The 19,249-nt window shown below is 45.3% G+C and overlaps 1 protein-coding gene across 1 annotated transcript in view; it reads left to right on the top strand.

The window, feature by feature from the left end:
* KIF13B (kinesin family member 13B) overlaps nt 1–19,013 on the top strand; it is a 208,266-nt gene extending 189,253 nt beyond the window's left edge. The window contains exons 38-40 of the mRNA XM_074947418.1: nt 9,412–9,474; nt 12,756–13,806; nt 16,542–19,013. Of these exons, the coding sequence (XP_074803519.1) occupies nt 9,412–9,474; nt 12,756–13,806; nt 16,542–16,831 (1,404 nt within the window). The 3' untranslated portion in view covers nt 16,832–19,013. The remainder of the gene's footprint in view (nt 1–9,411; nt 9,475–12,755; nt 13,807–16,541) is intronic.
* Nucleotides 19,014–19,249: the final 236 nt, after the last annotated feature.

Genomic DNA, 19,249 nt, shown 5'->3' with positions numbered 1-19,249 from the left:
AGGCCAGGTGAATAATGCTAAAAATAAAAAGAAAAGGAGTACTTGTGGCACCTTAGAGACTAACAGATTTATTTGAGCATAAGCTTTTGTGAGCTACAGCTCACTTCATCGGATTCATTCAGTGGAAAATACAGTGGGGAGATTTATATACACAGAGAACATGAAACAATGGGTGTTACCATACACACTGTAATGAGAGTGATCAGGTAAGGTGAGCTATTACAGCAGGAGAGCGGGGTGGGGGGGGAGGGGGAGGGGGAGAACACCTTTTGTAGTGATAATCAAGGTGGGCCGTTTCCAGCAGTTGACAAGAACGTCTGAGGGACAGTGTGGTGGGGCGGGGAGGGGAGAGATAAACATGGGGAAATAGTTTTACTTTGTGTAATGACCCATCCACTCCCAGTCTTTATTCAAGCCTAAGTTAACTGTAACCAGTTTGCAAATTAATTCCAATTCAGCAGTCTCTCGTTGGAGTCTGTTTTTGAAGTTTTTTTGTTGAAGAATTGCCACTTTTAGATCTGTAATTGAGTGACCAAAGAGACTGAAGTGTTCTCCAACTAGTTTTTGAATATTATAATTCTTGACGTCTGATTTGTGTCCATTTATTCTTTTACGTAGAGGCTATCCAGTTTGACCAATGTACATGGCGGGGGGCATTGCTGGCACATGATGGCATATATCACATTGGTAGATGTGCAGGTGAACGAGCCTCTGATAGTGTGGCTGATGTGATTAGGCCCTATGATGGTGTCCCCTGAATAGATATGTGGACACAGTTGGCAACGGGCTTTGTTGCAAGGATAGGTTCCTGGTTTAGTGGTTCTGTTGTGTGGTGTGTGGTTGCTGGTGAGTATTTGCTTCAGGTTGGGGGGCTGTCTGTAAGCAAGGACTGGCCTGTGTCCCAAGATCTGTGAGAGTGATGGGTCATCCTTCAGGATAGGTTGTAGATCCTTGATGATGCGTTGGAGAGGTTTTAGTTCGTGGCTGAAGGTGATGGCTGTTGTTGTCTTTGTTGGTTCTGTCCTGTAGTAGGTGACTTCTGGGTACTCTTCTGGCTCTGTCAATCTGTTTCTTCACTTCAGCAGCTGGGTACTGTAGTTGTAAGAATGCTTGATAGAGATCTTGTAGGTGTTTGTCTCTGTCTGAGGGGTTGGAGCAAATGCGGTTGTATCGTAGAGCTTGGCTGTAGACAATGGATCATGTGGTTTGGTCTGGATGAAAGCTGGAGGCATGTAGGTAGGCATAGCAGTCAGTAGGTTTCCGGTTTAGGGTGGTGTTTATGTGACCATCGCTTATTAGCACCGTAGTGTCCAGGAAGTGGATCTCTTGTGTGGACTGGTCCAGGCTGAGGTTGATGGTGGGATGGAAATTGTTGAAATCATGGTGGAATTCCTCAAGGGCTTCTTTTCCATGGGTCCAGATGATGAAGATGTCCTCAATGTAGCGCAAGTAGAGTAGGGGCATTAGGGGACGAGAGCTGAGGAAGTGTTGTTCTAAGTCAGCCATAAAAATGTTAGCATACTGTGGGGCCATGTGGGTACCCATAGCAGTGCCGCTGATCTGAAGGTATACATTGTCCCCAAATGTGAAATAGTTATGGGTAAGGACAAAGTCACAAAGTTCAGCCACCAGGTTTGCCGTGACATTATCGGGGATACTGTTCATGACGGCTTGTCGTCCATCTTTGTGTGGAATGTTGTTGTAGAGGGCTTCTACATCCATAGTGGCCAAGAAGATCACTGATGGACTGTAGTTTCCTCAGAAAGTCAGTGGTGTCTCGAAGATAGCTGGGAGTGCTGGTAGCGTAGGGCCTGAGGAGGGAGTCTACATAGCTAGACAATCCTGCTGTCAGAGTGCCAGTGCCTGAGATGATGGGGTGTCCAGGATTTCCAGGTTTATGGATCTTGGGTGGCAAATAGAATACCCCTGGTCAGGGTTCCAGGGGTGTGTCTGTGCAGATTTGTTCTTGTGCTTTTTCAGGGAGTTTCTTGAGCAAATGGTGTAGTTTCTTTTGGTAGCCCTCAGTGGGATCAGAGGGTAATGGCTTGTAGAAAGTGGTGTTGGAGAGCTGCCTAGCAGCCTCTTGTTCATATTCCGACCTACTCATGATGACAACAGCACCTCCTTTGTCAGCCTTTTTGATTAAGATGTCAGAGTTGTTTCTGAGGCTGTGGATGGCATTGTGTTCTGCACAGCTAAGGTTATGGGGCAAGTGATGCTGCTTTTCCACAATTTCAGCCCGTGCACGTCGGCGGAAGCACTCTATGTCAGAGGCTCAGTCACCTGGACATCTACCAATGTGATATATGCCATCATGTGCCAGCAATGCCCCTCTGCCACGTACATTGGCCAAACTGGATAGTCTCTACGTAAAAGAATAAATGGACACAAATCAGACGTCAAGAATTATAATATTCAAAAACCAGTTGGAGAACACTTCAGTCTCTTTGGTCACTCAATTACAGATCTAAAAGTGGCAATTCTTCAACAAAAAAACTTCAAAAACAGACTCCAACGAGAGACTGCTGAATTGGAATTAATTTGCAAACTGGTTACAGTTAACTTAGGCTTGAATAAAGATTGGGAGTGGATGGGTCATTACACAAAGTAAAACTATTTCCCCATGTTTATCTCTCCCCCCACCCTCCCACTGTTCCTCAGACGTTCTTGTCAACTGCTGGAAATGGCCCACCTTGATTATCACTACAAAAGGTTCCCCTCCGCTTTCCTGCTGATGATAGCTCACCTTACCTGATCACCCTCATTACAGTGTGTATGGTAACACCCATTGTTTCATGTTCTCTGTATATATAAATCTCCCCACTGTATTTTCCACTGAATGCATCCGATGAAGTGAGCTGTAGCTCACGAAAGCTTATGTTCAAATAAATTTGTTAGTCTTTAAGGTGCCACAAGTACTCCTTTTTCTTTTTGTGGATACAGACTAACATGGCTGCTACGCTAAAAATAAAAGAACTGAAAAATATCAAAATAAGAAAACTATTTAAGATCATTGTGATCACTTCTATAGCATTTTTTTATCCATAGATCTCAAAGCACTTTCCAAATGAGGATATTGTAACATCTGTATTTTACAGATGGGGAAACTGAGGCAGAGGTTGTGACACATGGTGTCAGTGCCAGAGTTGAGAATAGAGTGCCTAAGTCTAAATGACATGCTCTATCTGTTGGAACACGCTGCCTATCCAAGACCCTAAATCACTAACAATACTTGTGTAGACTTATAATTATAACTCTTGGTGGTAAGGATTATGCTCTAGTAAATACCTGAAAGGTTGAACCAGGAATGACGAGGGAAAAATAATGCCATTCTCCCTAGCTGCTCCTGCTTGAGATGCCACTCATAGTAGATTGTAAGGAGCAGAGATGTTACATATGATTACTAATCTTTTGATGGGTTCCCCAGACTTGGCTTCCCCTCAGAGAGGTTCAGATGCAAACAGTCTCCAGCAGAGGGAGGAGCAGTTGCCATTAAAGCCAGGGAGGAGCTACCTGGCCTCACACCAATCAGAACAGACCAGGCCCTGCTGCTGTAGAGGAGACCAAGCTTGTTTGGGGGTGGGGAAGGTTAGGTGCCCTGCTGGGCTCTGCCGGATTGGGTCCTCCTTGGTGAGGCTCAGATGCCTTCCTGGGATTTACTCCTTGGCCTTTTAGTTCCAGGGATCAGGTTGGTGGGTGGAGAGGTGATACTCTCCTAAATGCCACCTTATTTATGACACCAAAATGAGCCATTGCTTACCATAAAAGGTGCAGATCTTATGCGTAATTTAAAGATAGTCCCTTTCCTTTTTAATGTGCTTTGAGCAGAAGTGAAATATTTAACAATGACAACAATTAAATCATTACTTCATAGAGATGAATGGGAGTAGTTCACACTTCTTCGAGTTATGATCCCTATTGTATTCCACTGGGGGTTTACACATTGCACCATGCGTTCAGAGCTGCAGATTTTTCAAGTAGCAGTGTCCATTAGTCCGCACATGTGCCCTTGCTTTGCCTCATGGTTTCATCCAAGGTGAGAAAGGGCGGGGTGGACCAACCATATCACCAGTTCCTTCTAATCGTTGCATGGTCCAGGTCAGAACTATCAATGTTCTCTTGTGTGTGACACACCTTTTAAAGAGAGTTTAGTTGTATATAGTTTTATTAGTGCTATGCTGTTGTACTGTTTTAGTAGTTATTTGGAGTAGAATTAGGACTTTGGGGGAGATGTTTCCGGGTAAACACCCAAAACACACACACGGTTACTGGACTATGCCAAAGACCCTAGGCTTTAAAATCTGTGCGTCCTGCCCGTGTTCCTCTTTGGTCAGCGATAAACATCAATGCTGCTTAGGCGAAGCCCACATTTCATCCAGGTGAAGTATCTGCCAATCCTTCCCGAGTCGTACCTTAGATGGGCAGGCTCTCCGCCTCAAGAAGCATCTCATGGAAGTTGCCATAAGACCTCATTTGGACCCAGGCTGGGAACTCCCCCATACATCACCTGATACATCCAAGATTAACGCTGCTGGCTATGGAGACTGAGTCTGGCTCTGTCAGTGCCAACACTATGGACCCCATGTCGGGGCCTAGTCTGGAGGTAAGGAAGCAGGCACATAAACATGGCAGCAAGTCTTCCTCCAAACCAAAGAAATGGGATGCTTCTTGCGCAAGCACCAGCCATGGGGAAGTAGCGCACTCCAAGATGCATAAATACGACAAGAATCTGCACAAACCAGCAGATCTGTCAGCACCAGGTACCGAGCCCAGCACACCGTCAATGTGGGCCCCCCTTAAGGTATGGGATCCGCCCACTCCAGGAAAGTCCACCACTCTGGTGCCAGTTCCCCCTATAGAAAGAGTACCATTAACGCCAGGGAAATCGGGAAGGGCTCCAGAGCCCCAGGAACTGCTGTGTTAGAGCCAAGATCTCCATGCCTTCTGCTACCATCCACCTCTAGAGAGGCCAGATCTCCCACCCAGGACATGCCGCAGTCAAGACACCCTTCACCACGTCCTCCAATGGTCTACATCGGGGTGGGCAAACTTTTTGGCCCAAGGGCCACATCTGGGTATGGAAATTGTATGGCGGGACATGAATGCTCAAGAAATTGGGGGCTGAGGTCAGAAATGAGGAGTTCAGGGTGCAGGAAGGGGCTCCAGGCTGGGGCAAGGGGGTGGGGCTGGGTATAAGGGGTTGGGGGTGCAGGAGGGAGCTCCAGTCTGGGATCGAGGGGTTCTGAGGGTGGGAGGAGGGATCAGGGCTGGGGTTGTGGGTTGAGGCACATGAGGAGGGTCGGGGTGCAGGCTCTGGGCAGTGCTTACCTCAAGGAGCTCCTGGAAGCAGTGGCATGTCCCCCCCTCTGGCTCCTACACGGAGGCACGACCAGGCAGCTGTGCACGCTGCACCGTCCCTGCAGCTCCCATTGCCCTTGGTTCCAAGCCAATGGGAGATGCAGGGGTGGTGCTTGGGGCAGGGGCAGCATGCAGAGCCCCTTAGCTGCCCCTACGTGTAGGAGCTGGAGCAGGGATATGCCACTGCTTCTGGGAGCTGCACAGAGCCATGGCATGAGCAGAGCAGGGCAAACCCCCACCCCCTCTCCCTGGCTGGAGCGCTGGAGCAGGGCAAGCCCTGGCCCTCATTCCCCGGCGGGTGCTCAAGGTCCAGATTAAAACGTCTGATGGGTCGGATGCAGCCCCCAGGCCGTAGTTTGCCCACCCCTGGTCTACATGCTTCCACTGGCTTCAACAGTACTGCCGATGGAACCAGTGTCTGAATTTTTGTACTCAGGGGATTCGGATGAAGCGCAGGGGCTACCCATCCCTTACTGCCACTATGAGTACTCAAAGAAGTGGTCTACATCGTGGCAATATCCTCCTCTCCAACCACAGAGGAGCCACTGATTTCCTATGCCCTGGGACCTGACGCAGCACCCTCCGGATCTGTCATGCTGGCCTCTTTTCTGGACTCTGGCCCCAATACCCACCCTCGGAACTCACCCGTTCCATGAAGGAGACTTCTGTCTCCCTGTCTAGGGTATCCTCAAGTAGACACTCCGAGCCAATCATGGAGGAGGAACCACTGAGTCCGGTTCCAGCAACACAGCTGGAGCAGGACTGTTTTTTGTCGTCCTCACCAGATGTTGCAGACACTTTCGCTTCCCTCTCACCCCAGGTGACTTTAAGCAATTCCAAGATCTCCTGCGGAGGGTGGTGGGTGAACTTCACATCCCCCTGGAGGAGGTACAAGACACACAACATCAACTCCTGTGCATTCTTCACTCATCGGTACTGGGTTGCTCTGCCAGTCAACGATGCCATCCTCCAACCAGCTCAAACAGTTTGGCATACTCCGGCCACATGCACACCTACCCCTAAGGGGGCAGAAAAGAAATACTATGTACCAGCTAAGGGGTCTGAGTTTCTTTTTTCACTCCCCACCCCAGTTCCCTTGTGGTATAGGGTGCGACGGATCGGTCCAAACAGCAGCACCCACGCTCCACTCCAGCTGATTGGACCTTCTGGAATACAAAGTCTTCTCCTCAGCTTGCCTCCACTTCAGGATTTTGAATTATCAAGCATTGCTTGCCAAATACAACTTCCCGAACTACAGCAAACTGGAGGACTTTGCAGAAAAACTGCCACAACAAGATCGGGTCCAGTTCCCTCCTCAGTGACCACTCTGACAACAGCATCCTCACCTAAAGGTAAACTCCTTTCTACAAAGAGGGGAGATAGAGCGGGTTCCTCCGGATTATCAAGGAATGGGGTTCTATTCAACTTACTTCCTAATACCAAAAAGAAGGGTGGATAGAAAGCAATCCTGGATCTCCGTTGTCTCAATCGCTTCATCCGCAAATCCAAGTTTCATATGGTCACCTTAGCAGCCATCATTCTGTCATCAGAAGAAGGCATGTGGTTTACGGCTTTCGATATGCGGAACACCTGTTTTCACATAGACGTTGATCTGACCCACAGATGGTTCCTGAGGTTCACAGTAGGCCCTTAGCATTTTCAGTACAGGGCCCTGCCATTTGGACTCACCATTCACCAAAGTTTTCACTGTTATGATGACCCACCTGAGGCATTATGGGATCTTTGTATTCCCATGTCTCGACAACTAGCTCGTAGCAGTGCAATCCAGAGACGAAACCCAGATCTCGACCTCCATGTTGCTCAGACTCTGATCCTCCCTTGGAGTCAGCATAAATGTCGAACAAAGTCCCTGGACTTTAGGGGCCTCCATCAACTCAGTCACAGCACAAACTTACCTACCAAGGGACAGATTCTAGACTCTGCAGGAACTCTTTGCCTGCATAGCCAACAGTCCTTCTGTCCCAGCCAGGATTTGCCTATCCCTCCTTGGCCACATGGCCTCATGCACATGCCTCACCACCTTCACCTTCGCTGCCTCCAGATGTGGCTTCAGAGGGTTTACTCACCCATGCGATATGCCATGAACCTTATGCTGACCGTTTCCCCCCGAGGTACTCTTCCCTCCAGTGGTGGATGGACCCACGACAAGTCTGTGTGGGAATCCCCTTTCTCCCATCCTCCCCGGACAGAATGATCATCACTGACTCGTCCCTGGAACGGTGGAAGAGCGCACATAGGAAACCACATGGCAGTTGAACATGGACCCCACAGGAATCCAGGATGCACATCAACATTCTGGACCTCCCAGCTCTAAGGAAGGTGTTCCAAGCATTTCTCCCTTCCAGCTGTTCTCATTATATTCTCATCATGTAGGACAATGCTACTGGGGCATTTAGAGCACTGGATGAGGTACGGGCTGCCCAATACCCCAAGAGAACCTGCTTCAATACAGAAATAAAATCCCCTCTGACTACGAACCTCTAGTTGTCACCTACCACCCCACCCTGGAACCCATATCATCAAACAACTACAACCCACACTCAGTGGGGACCCCATCCTGAAATAAATCTTTCCTGAGCCTCTTCTGGCCTTCAAACGACCCCCCAACCTCTCCAAGCTCATCATCAGAAGCAAGCTCCCCACAGACCAGGACATACCAAGTCAAAACAGCACCGGACCCTGACAGAACAACAGATGCAAAACCTGCAGACTTATTTCCACTGCTACAATGACCAACACCCCCTACAATACATGTTTCAAGATCCATGGATCCTGCACGTGCCTATCACTGCACGTGGTTTACCTCATCCAGTGCACTAAATGTCCCCAATAGCAGCTATGTGCGGGAAAACAAACAATCACTATGCTCTCGAATGAACTCACAGGAAAATAAGAAAAACACCACATCACCTATAGGTGAAGGCTTTTCACAAAGTGATTTCTCTGTATCTGACCCTATGAGTCCTGTGCAACACTTTCAAAAGATGAGCCTGGGAGCTTCAATTCATTACTCTGCTGGACAGTACAAATCATGGACTGAACAGAGATACTGGATTTATGGCTTATTACAACAATATGTAACCCATTAACAACCCCCCTCAACTGGCTCCTCCCACCCTCCTTTCCTTCCTATAACTGGAGGGATGTTAACAGGCTACTTCACCTTGAATGGACCCTTGAAATATGTGTTAACTACTTGTGCTAAACAATCTGTTCAAATCTCATATTTAGCAGTGACATTTTGTTAGTTTCCCAGACCTGAAGGAGAGCTCTGTGTAAGCTCAAAAGCTTGTCTGTCTGTCTGTCTGTCTCTCTCTCTCTCTCTCTCTCTCTCTCTCTCCCCCAACAGAAGTTGGTCCAATAAAAGATATAACCTCACCCACTTTGCACATATTTTTCAGTTTAGCATCCTGCATGTTGTAAGCTGTGGTGCCTCTTTTCAAAAGGAACTGCTGGGTATGTAGTTTCTTACGGACTGAGATAGAGTACACAGTGTTGAAAATCTTGTAAGACTCATGTAGACGGGGAGAACATTTTGGCAGGGGAGTAGGTAGGTTGAAATCTCTATTGAATTTCAGTCGCTTCTAATAGCAAATCTGTCTGCTTGTTCAGTGATGTCAGCTGAAGTAGCATAGGCAACTCCTCTTCCTTTTACTTCCTACCTTGAGATGTTCAATGGTCAGTCTGGCAGAGAAACAGCTGTTTAGTGGCCAAACCACAAAAATCTTTTTTATTTACACTTAAAAACCTTGCCCTGTGTAGTTCTCGCTGTTGCATGTGTGTGGAAATGCAGGGATGTTCTCATTACCTGGGTTAAGACAACATTCGTTTGTCCCCTCATGGTATAGTGTGGGTCTGCAGAGTCCAATTTAAAAAAAACAAAAACAAAGCTCAGTTTGTCTGTCACTAAAGACTATTTGTTATTCCAGAATTTTAAATACATATTTCAAAGGTTTCCTCTTTAGTTAAACCAGTTCAGGAATATTTAATCCTTTAAGTGAATAATGCTGGGTTTTTTTTTCACCCCTGCAGCCTGTCCCACGAATTATGGTTCAGTCTGCCAGCATTGATGCCAATGCTACAAAGTTAAAACAGGTAGGCACGCTTCATGGTCCACAATATCCTATGGCTGGAAACCAATGGAAACAGCAGCAGTGCTGTATGCAAAGGCTACTGCTGGCATCGTTACTTCAAACCTCTTCCATTTTTATTGTTGCTTCACTTAGATAATTAACTGTAATGTAGGTTGGAATGTTTTTTTTATATCCCGCTAAATTCTCCTCTTATATTGCTTGTTACACTTTTATATTTGAAAGCCTTGCTAATCATATAGGGCGACCAGATCGCAAGAGAGAAATATCAGGACACATTGGGCGAGCGGTGTTGGGGGGAGAGACAGACACAGGTGCCCAGCCCTGACTGGAGCCAGAGGCACACTGGTCCGCCTGGCCCTGTGCTACCAGCATGCCCCTTCCTCTTGGGGGTGGGCCCGTGCTGCGGCAGACAGCTCCCTTGCCTGGTGCCCCTTGGATCCACTATGCCCAGAGCCCTCCTACAACCCTTCCACCACAAATGCACAGTGCTGTGCGCACACACACCCTGCCCAGCTGCCCAGCACCCCACACAGAACCCCCCACTCGCTAGTTTCCCAATGCACACATTCCCCTCCCTTCCTTCCTCCCTCCCTCCCAGTGCCCTTCCCCACAGCCCCACCACCACAACTACACAATGCCCCACAAAGACCCCCAATGCCCTGACACACACAGATCTCTCCCACTGCCCAGCACCCTCCAACAGGCCCCCACTGCCTAGCACCCCAAAACACACAAACTTCCCCCACTGCCCAATGCCCTCCACACCCTCACAGCCCAGCACCCCCCACACACCTCCCAGACACTCCCCATCATACCCTCCCAGGTGGGGAGTCCTGGCAGTGTTTACCTGGGGTGGCTCCCATCCCTGGAAGCATCTGGCAGGTCCCTCTTGCTCCTAGGGTCGGGGGGAGGGGGGGCACAGAGGGCGCTCTGCCCACTCCCGGCACCTGCAAGCCCCGCCCCTGCAGCACACGGCGCTCCTGCTGGCGGGCGGGCACCGGGAGCTGCCCCAGGAAGCGGTGAGCGGCGGCGGCGCAGCTGCGATGCCACGGCTGCGGTCCAGAGGGTCCCGATATCGGGACAAAGGGCATCCCAACCAATGGAAGGTCAGGACGTGGGACAAGTCCCCTAAAATCAGGACTGTCCTGATAACATCGGGATGTTTGGTCACCCTATAATCATATGATTGCATTAGCAGGTAAGTATCTAAAGTTTAGCTGCCTGCTGCTTTGAAAGGCCAATTGCTGGGCTGGGGTGCTTTCTATAAACCGAATGTATCTCTTATTCTGAGCGTTTAGCTTGATTCTCAGTTTTACATTTCATTCTAATTCATGAAATCGACATGAAAAAGACTAGCACTAACCTGCAGAGAAAACACTCTTATGATCTCCCACAGTTCAGCAGAATTTCAGTCTTCTGAGCAGCAAATCAGTTTTCTCCTATTGTGCTTATATTGTCTTAATAAAATGTGTGTTAAAGCTTATGTAAAAGGGAAAACCCAAGAAAAGGATAGAGCATCTACATGTACAGCACCCTTCCCCATAAAAGAACTAAAAATATATTTTAATTGACCATAACGTTTTCAGAAACTTTTCTGTAGTACATTTCACTCAGCAGTAAAAGGCTAGCCTTTGAGTCTGAAGCCTGAAGTAATTCAATCAAATTCTGCTTTCTCTAAATGCCACTTACGTTTCTGTTAGAACAGCCTCCTCAAGGGAGAGTGAAAGTCCCATCACTTGGGACATTTAAAACTAGATTGGGCAAAGCACTAGAAAATATCTTGAAAAGAAATAAAAAGAAAAAAGGTGGGTGAGACAACATCATAGGTCTCTAGATTATGAAAGGAATTTTTTAAAAATCTTGGCTTGCACTTTGGGAAAAAAAAAAAAATTGCTCACAGAGACCTACCTGTTATGCTCAGTCAGCATATGGCATATATCTCATCTTTTGTCAGAACCCCCTTTCCCTGTGGCACACCTTGATGGATGATTGATGGATCATGCCCATCACAACATGTGGTATACCTTATCCAGTGCACTAAATGCCCCAATAGCAACTATGTGGGTGAAACTAGACAATCACTATGCTCTTGAATGAAATAGAAAATGATAAAAGGCAAAAACAACATATCACCTGTGGTGAACACTTAGGTCAGCTATAGAGTGATCTATCAGCCCTCATCCTGAAAGGAAACCTGCACAACACTTTCAAAAGAGGAGCTTGGGAGCTTACATTCATTACTCTGCTAGATAGTACAAATCATGGACTGAACACAGACACTGTATTTATGGCTTATTAGAAAAATCTGTAATCCAGTAACCCTCTTTTTGTCCTGTGACTGCAGAGGTATTAATGGGCCACTGTACCTTGAATAGTCCCTTACAACATGTGCTAACTACTTATGCTAAACAATGTGTTTCACTTGGTATTTTGCTGTGATGCTGGGGGTACCTGTCCCAGACCTGAAGAAGAGCTTTGTTGGCTCCAGAGCTTGTGTCTCACCCACAGAAGTTGGTCTAATAAAAGATATTGCATCACCCACTTTGTCTATCTAAATCTGAAAACTCAAGGTAACTTTCCACTCCAGTGGATACTAATTTAGAACAGAAAACAAAAATAAACACCGGTGAGTTAGTAAATAGAATATGTACAAGTTTGCCTTCCTCATGCCGCACCCCCCCCCCCCAAAAAAAAAAGATTTAAAGACATCCTAATCTTTTAGAGTACATTTGTTGGCAAAAGTTATTGATCCATCATATATAGTAAACTGTACAGCCAAGAAATACATCACTAAAATGGGCTGTTAATCTCAGTGGTGCAGTTAATTTCATACTCTGAAAGTATGTGGCGGTGGCAGTATTGAGAGGGGAATGGCATTTGGAAACGGGGATATAAATGACAGTTTACTTAAAAATGCATGATTTATCAATCCTGAGTTAAGCCAAATAACTGTCAGAGACTTATAGATCATGGCTGTTTCATATTTCAAATCCTGACGTTCAAAAGGCAAATGACCATTCCTGTGATATAAATAATCTTTCAATAAATATTGGGGAATATATTTTCTTTGCTGGACGCTATTTTTTTATTAATGGAAGAAATGCACTGATAATCCCACCAGGTTTGTAAAACTGGCTATAAATCAACAAGCACCTGGCCAGCTCTGCAAATGTGCAGGGATTTGGATAAACCTGAGGTTTAGATAGTTCCAGAAGGCCATATGTCAGCATTATCAGCCCAGATGTTTTGAATACCATAACCCCATACTTGTCATCTTTTCAGGTCAACCAAGAAGTGGGGAAAGAACCATTTGAAATGGCTGGGCAATCTACAGAGGCAGAAAAGAACCAAGAAAAGATGCCCAAAGTGCTTTCACAGCAGCATACCGCAGACATTCAGGCACAGGACTCCCAAGAGGGGCCTCCAAGTCCCCTGAGTGAAGCCTCGAGTGGTTACTTTTCTCACAGTGTTTCAACAGCGACACTGTCTGAAGCGCTTGCTGCAGGGAACGAAGCGATTGTTCAGACAGGTAGTCAAACGTCTGCTGTGAGCGACATCTCCCCACCCACCCCAGCTGTTCAGATAACTTCTGCTACTAAAATTTCAGTGCAGACAGAGTGCACTTCAGAGGGCTACCCGGCTGTTAAAAGAGATAATCTAGCTGCTTCTGACCTCAGCGCTGCCCATGTGAGACCTAAGGACAGCAGCGGTGTGAATGGTAATGAGCATCTAAAGTACAAGTCCTTTGTCTCCCCTGTGACTCAGAGCGAAGAACTAGATGTTGCCTCTATAGCCACTGATGCGAAAAGCTACGTTTCTACCTCCATCCCAAAGAAGGAGCTGCTGACAAAACAGTTAACGGCTTCAACAACTGGAGAGTCAGTGGGACAAGCTGCCAGGAAAAAGGACCACACAAAGTCCGCTGCTGCTTCAGAATCAAAAGCTTCCAAATCACAGCTTCAGCCTGACCTCTTGTCCCAGCCCAGCGCTACAGCCTCTCCATTCAAAATCCAAAAAGTCAGGACATCTGAGCTCAAGTCTTTTACATGTATGCTGGGGGGAGATTCTGGGTGCCCTTCAAGCACAGAGGAAGAGAAGGAGAGAGAAAAGAACCAGGTGACTGCACAAGGGTTGAGCCATAATGGTGAGGAGACAGCTGATGAAAAACTGGAAGCGGCTTCTGATTCTGAAGATGCCAATGAAATCCCAGAATGGCTAAAAGAGGGAGAATATGTCATTGTCGGCATAAATAAGACAGGCACAATTAGATATGTTGGCCCAACTGACTTTCAAGAGGGAACATGGGTTGGTGTGGAACTCGATTTGCCTTCAGGTAAGATATGCTTTGTGGCAGGTTGCAATGTGATAAATACTAAACAGCTCTTGATATCCATTCATAACAGGCAGATTACGTACGACACCTGGGTGGACTCATGATCAGGGAAAATGTTTGAGGCTGTGTAGATTAGATGTTCAAGAAAAAAGTCTTACCTTGATTACTGGAACCTCCCTCAGTCTGTCCCTAACTAACATGTGTCTGCCCAGAGTGCCCCGCCAATGTAGACTGTCTCTGCTCTCACTGCATAGCCCCGCTCCTCAATAATTTATTGGTTTCTTGTGTCCTGATGAATCATTAAAACTGCTAATCCTCACCTTCGCCTGCAAAGCCCAATACTAACAATCTACAAGTATATAAACTTATAAACCCCAAGGAAAGAAGAATTTTCTAGGGAGGCCCAGAGTGGGTGCGACAGGAGTCATGGGATGCAAATGAGCAAAGGAAAATTTGCACTAAATAGAAGATGAGATGTACATTAAACTGGATAATCTCTCCCAAGCTGTTTAAAACTGGACCACAAAAGCACACAATTATATATATATACATGGAGTAATCATGCAAGGGAGTAGACTCGATCATTTAATGGGGGAAGAAGAGGGGTGTTCAATTTCCAATCTGTACAAGTGCCGGTCAGTCGGGAGTAGCAATGTCTGACCTCCAGAGATGCTGCTGGTGATGCAAGCTTCTCTGTGAAGAAGAAAAGATGCTGCTCCTGCTGGAGGCCTGTTAATATGTGTAGGTCTCAAGCAGTTCTCAGTGTGTTGAGGATGTGGAACAGAGAAATGGTGGCCACAGTGTGAGCGGTCTGAAAAAAATGAGATAAAGGTACAAGATAGGGGAATGGCAAGATAGGGGAATTCTACACCAAGGCCCCAAACGTTTAGAATTTGCTTCCTCCTCCGCTCTATAACAGCTCCATTATTAGCCTTCAAGGTGCACCTTTTTCCCTTTGCCCAAGAGGAGATGGATGTTGACTAGGGTGAGTGATGCTGATCTAGTCTATCTAGGTATTAAAAGGGGTCAGTATTTATTGTCATTGGGTTAACTTGATCTGGGAGAATTGACCACCATGTTTTAGTCTAATTTTTTGAAGTTTACTAAGGGCACCGCATGGGTGCTCTTTCTATAGATTGTAAACATACAAATAAACGTGCAGAATTGGTGTTACCAGTAGGCCACCTCCACCTCTGTCCTGTTTGATCTCTCCTTGCAAATTACCCACTTCCATCTTTTGCTAGTCATGGGAATTGTGGACCCTGACCATGCCTTTCTCCAGGAAGAGTGGAGTATCTAGGTTCCAGAACTTTACTCCCCATGTGGTTACCGCCTTGGTGCCTTTCTCCTATGAGAGTAGACTGGGTGATGCTACCCTCTCTCATCTCACAAGACACACAGCAGGTCTTTCAATAAACCAACGCTTACTTAAAAAGAAGAGGATTTCAAATAAAATATTTGTCTCAACATACCTGGATTCATGCTTGGTAAAAACTAAATTAGATAAGGCATTCTCGGCTTAAGTTTTACAGAAAAGACACACACAGCTTACATGTCCCAAAGAGCAATCTGTCGTTCTGACTTCTGTCAGTTATGAGAGTCCATGTGCCCCTGTTTATAAATTTTTTTTTTCCAGCTTCAATACCAAATGCTAGGGAGTTAACTTATTTCCCCTGCTCCCAATCAGTCTCTCATCTTCTTGAAGCTCTTGTACATTCACACATGGCTGGTGATTGTCTGCCTGACTGTCAGGGGAGAAGATTGTTTAGATTGCCCTATCCCCTGTATGTGGGGGAAATTTCATCTCATGTCTCCCATCTGTTGGAGTGTAGTTTATTTCTAAAGTAGATTCACCTCTCTGTTATAAAATTTAATTTAAGAAATAGAAACAGAGGTTCGTATCTTGTCACAGTGAACCGTGGGTTGAGCAGAATGCTATATCCTCCACTTCAAGGGATTTCAGCACCCACAGCACAGGTACCCACCAGTGGCAAAGTGGTCTGGCACTAGAGTGCTTAGGATGGGGGGAAACTGTCAAGACAAAAGGGTGAAGCATGTGCTATGTAAGGATGCTTCTGATGATCAATAATAGTTCTTGGCAAATGGAACCTATTGGTTTACAAAGATAATAGTGATTTGTCCAGGTTTCTGGAACAGAGCATTTTGGAGCTACATTGCAATGATCTGTGTAGTGGACAGATTGAAATGGAGAGGGTGGATATGGCACCAGCAATAATAAAATGAAATAGCCTGATGTTTAGAGGTGCTAAGGTACGGTACCTACAGCTCCTTTTGACTTCTGTCTATCCTGAAAATCAGGCCACAACACAAAGGTTTTTTTCCTCCTCCCAGATCTGTTTTATTTGTCACTGGATTATGATTGTGCTTCTGCACAGAATATTTAAACATCTGGTAAGTTTAAAGAATTCCTTTCAATAGATGGTGGAAGCTAGAAAAAGGCTAATGGGCCCATTCAGTTCCGTACTGATTATCCCCAGAAAATTGACACCCGGCATTCATTTCTACCTGATTTCATGAGTTTTGTGTGTTGGCTCATACCTCGGTTTTATTGGGTGTGCCATGGACTGAAGGTCAGTTTATGGAATCCTTTCTGATCACTGCTACAATGACATACAGATGACTCCAGTGATTCTTTAAAATGAGGAGTAGTCATAAGTAAATATATCCACAAAGGCGAAATTCCTCTTGTAGCATCTTTCTTTTTCTTGTTAAAGGTAAGAATGATGGCTCCATTGGGGGAAGGCAGTACTTCAAATGCAACCCAGGCTATGGGCTCCTCGTGAAACCAAACAGAGTGAAAAAAGCCACTGGAGCAGCAAGACGGCGGAGCGCTGGGCTTAGGTTGCAAGGGGGAGCTACACCCGAGAACCGGAAGAACAGCAATTTCTCAGGCTCAGCTTCCAACCTGACATCACTGACAGCCCTTGCCAAAATGGAAGGATCTGCTCTCCGACCCGAGAAGATCCAGAAGAATGCAGAGAATAGGAAATCTTGGGCTAACTGAAAGAGGCTTACAGACCCCACAAGCTGATTCGAAAATCGCTTGTGAAGCTGTTGCCAAAGTGGATGTGCTCACAACATTAAACCAACCTGGTAAACTTAGCTCTGGCAAACACTAAAGGAGGGGTTTTTCTCTACTTTTGTTGCTGATATGTTAAATCTTTGCCTTGTCCTGGTGGTGGATCTGTGTGTTTAGGCTCCTGAGACAAATTGGGACACTTCATTGTGTGGCTTATTTCAAATAGTGAAGGTTGTGGGTGGGGGTTTAATGGTGCTGCTTTTAAGTCATTCACAGAATGAACGGCCAGATCAGTTGTTCAAAGTATTTTATGAGTTTCCAGCAGCTGCGAAAAATTAACTGGAGCGATTTTCCCAACCCCATCTATACTTCCTTAAACATGGTTGGCCGTTCTGAAAACATCAAAATGCAGCATGCAAGGCTCCATCCTTGCATGAGCTGTGTCTGTATCAGACAATAATGAGAAACAGATACAGTTATAAAGAAGAAAGAAGTTGTTATATTGAGAAGGAAACAGAACAAAAATAATCAACTTGGTTACATGACCTGGAATGAGTGCCTATCTTGAATAATGTTCGTGTCTTTCTACTCTTATTGAAATCAGTGGGATTCCACCCAATCAGTGGCTTTTGATCACTGTTTTTTAAAGGCATATTCAAATTTAGTTAACCCACTAAATAGATTATAGTTATTATTTTAACAGGACACAGAATCTGTTCACCTTCCTTTCCTCCCTGGACACACTGTGGAATATTGCTCTCCTTGTTTCTTTAGTTTGTCTTCAGGATTTTTGCAAAGATATCAGCGGTCTCTAAAGTGCTACAGAATTTATAACAGCTTTTTCCAGTTCTGTCTGTACTGTCTGTTGGTGACGTACTCACAAAGAGAGATGTGGCATCATGCACAACCTTCACTGGCATTTGCATTTTACCAGATTTCATAAAGTGAAGGCTTGTTGTTCCCACACTGAAATGATCCAGTTGTATTTATTTTTATTTATTGTGTTAAGAAATATGAAATACTTGCGCTTCACAATCGCCCACTGCCTGCCATTGCACATAGGCGCTCTATTTAGCGTCATACTGAATAGCCTCCCCTTTGAAAAGGCTCCTGCCTAGCCAGCAAAACCCTCTTGAGATTGCTCCTAAAATCACTTTATTGGAAGGGTTGCACATTCTTCCTCAAAACTAACATTTTTCTGGAGGGTGGAAGAACTGGGCTGACTTTTGTTGTTTTTAAACTTGATTTTATCTTTGGTGACCTTCGCTAGTTTTTAATTTCCTGTGGCATATACAGATATTTTCTAACAAATTACGTAAAGAAAAAAATAAGACTTAATTGTACAGTATATACAGAGCTTCTTCTACCTTGGTTAGTAAACATTGAGGGACTAGAAATGTTGAGCAGTAGATGTTTATAATCTATGTAAGGAACATTCAGGATGCTAAATTAATGGTCAAAGCTTAATATGTATTCAGCCTCTGCCCATGCTGCACAGGTGTGTCTAAGTGCCTTAGCCATCTGGTTCAGGTATCCAAGGGAAAGATACATTGTCATCAAAGTAAACTTTAAAGGAGGTAGGGATGCTTAGTGAAGGAGATAATTATGCTGATTGACTGTAATTAATATCAATTTATGCAGAAGGAGTAAAAATTAAAATAGAAACTAATCAGTAGTTGGAATAAAATTTGGAATGGGACAGAATACAGCGTTCTAAATACTGCCAAGCATTAGTACATTCCTATCAGCATTGTATAGTTCTGCTCTTTTCTAAGTTTTCGTAAAGTAATTTAAATGTACAGGCAGGTTTGTAAGATTTTCATAAATGTACAAGTTTTCTCTTCCCCTGCACAAAGCTGCAACACGGGTTGTCAGAGAGGGGTTTGCCACCCACTAGACTAGTCTTGGAAGGCTTTTTATATTTCTCTCCTTTCAAGCCTCAAAACATGGGGAAATTAGCAACAAAGACTGGAGAAGCTAAATCCTGAATTTAATTTTAGGAATAATTCTTTTTCATAAACATGCTACCTGCAACAACAGAATTTATTTTATTAAGCAGTTTTATAATACTCTGCAATGAGATACTACACACTAACCAATAAAAACGAGGAGTACTTATTTGGGCGTAAGCTTTCATGGGCTAAAACCCACTTCATCAGATGCATGGAGTGGAAAATCAGTAGGCAGGTATATATACACAGTACAGGAGAAGATGGGAGTTGCCTTACCAAGTGGGGGGTCAGTGCTAACGAGACAATTCAATTAAAGTGGAAGTGGGCTCTTCTCAACAGTAGAATACCAAGAGAGGAAAAATCACTTTTGTAGTGGTAATGAGGCCAATGTAATCAGGGTGGCCCATTTCAGACAGTTGACAAGAAGTTGTGAGTAACAGTAGGGGGAAAT

The sequence above is a fragment of the Natator depressus genome, chromosome 3 (assembly GCF_965152275.1).
Source record: "Natator depressus isolate rNatDep1 chromosome 3, rNatDep2.hap1, whole genome shotgun sequence".
In the NCBI taxonomy this organism is placed as follows: Eukaryota; Metazoa; Chordata; order Testudines; family Cheloniidae; genus Natator; species Natator depressus.
This window is presented reverse-complemented; position numbering and strand designations above follow the sequence as displayed.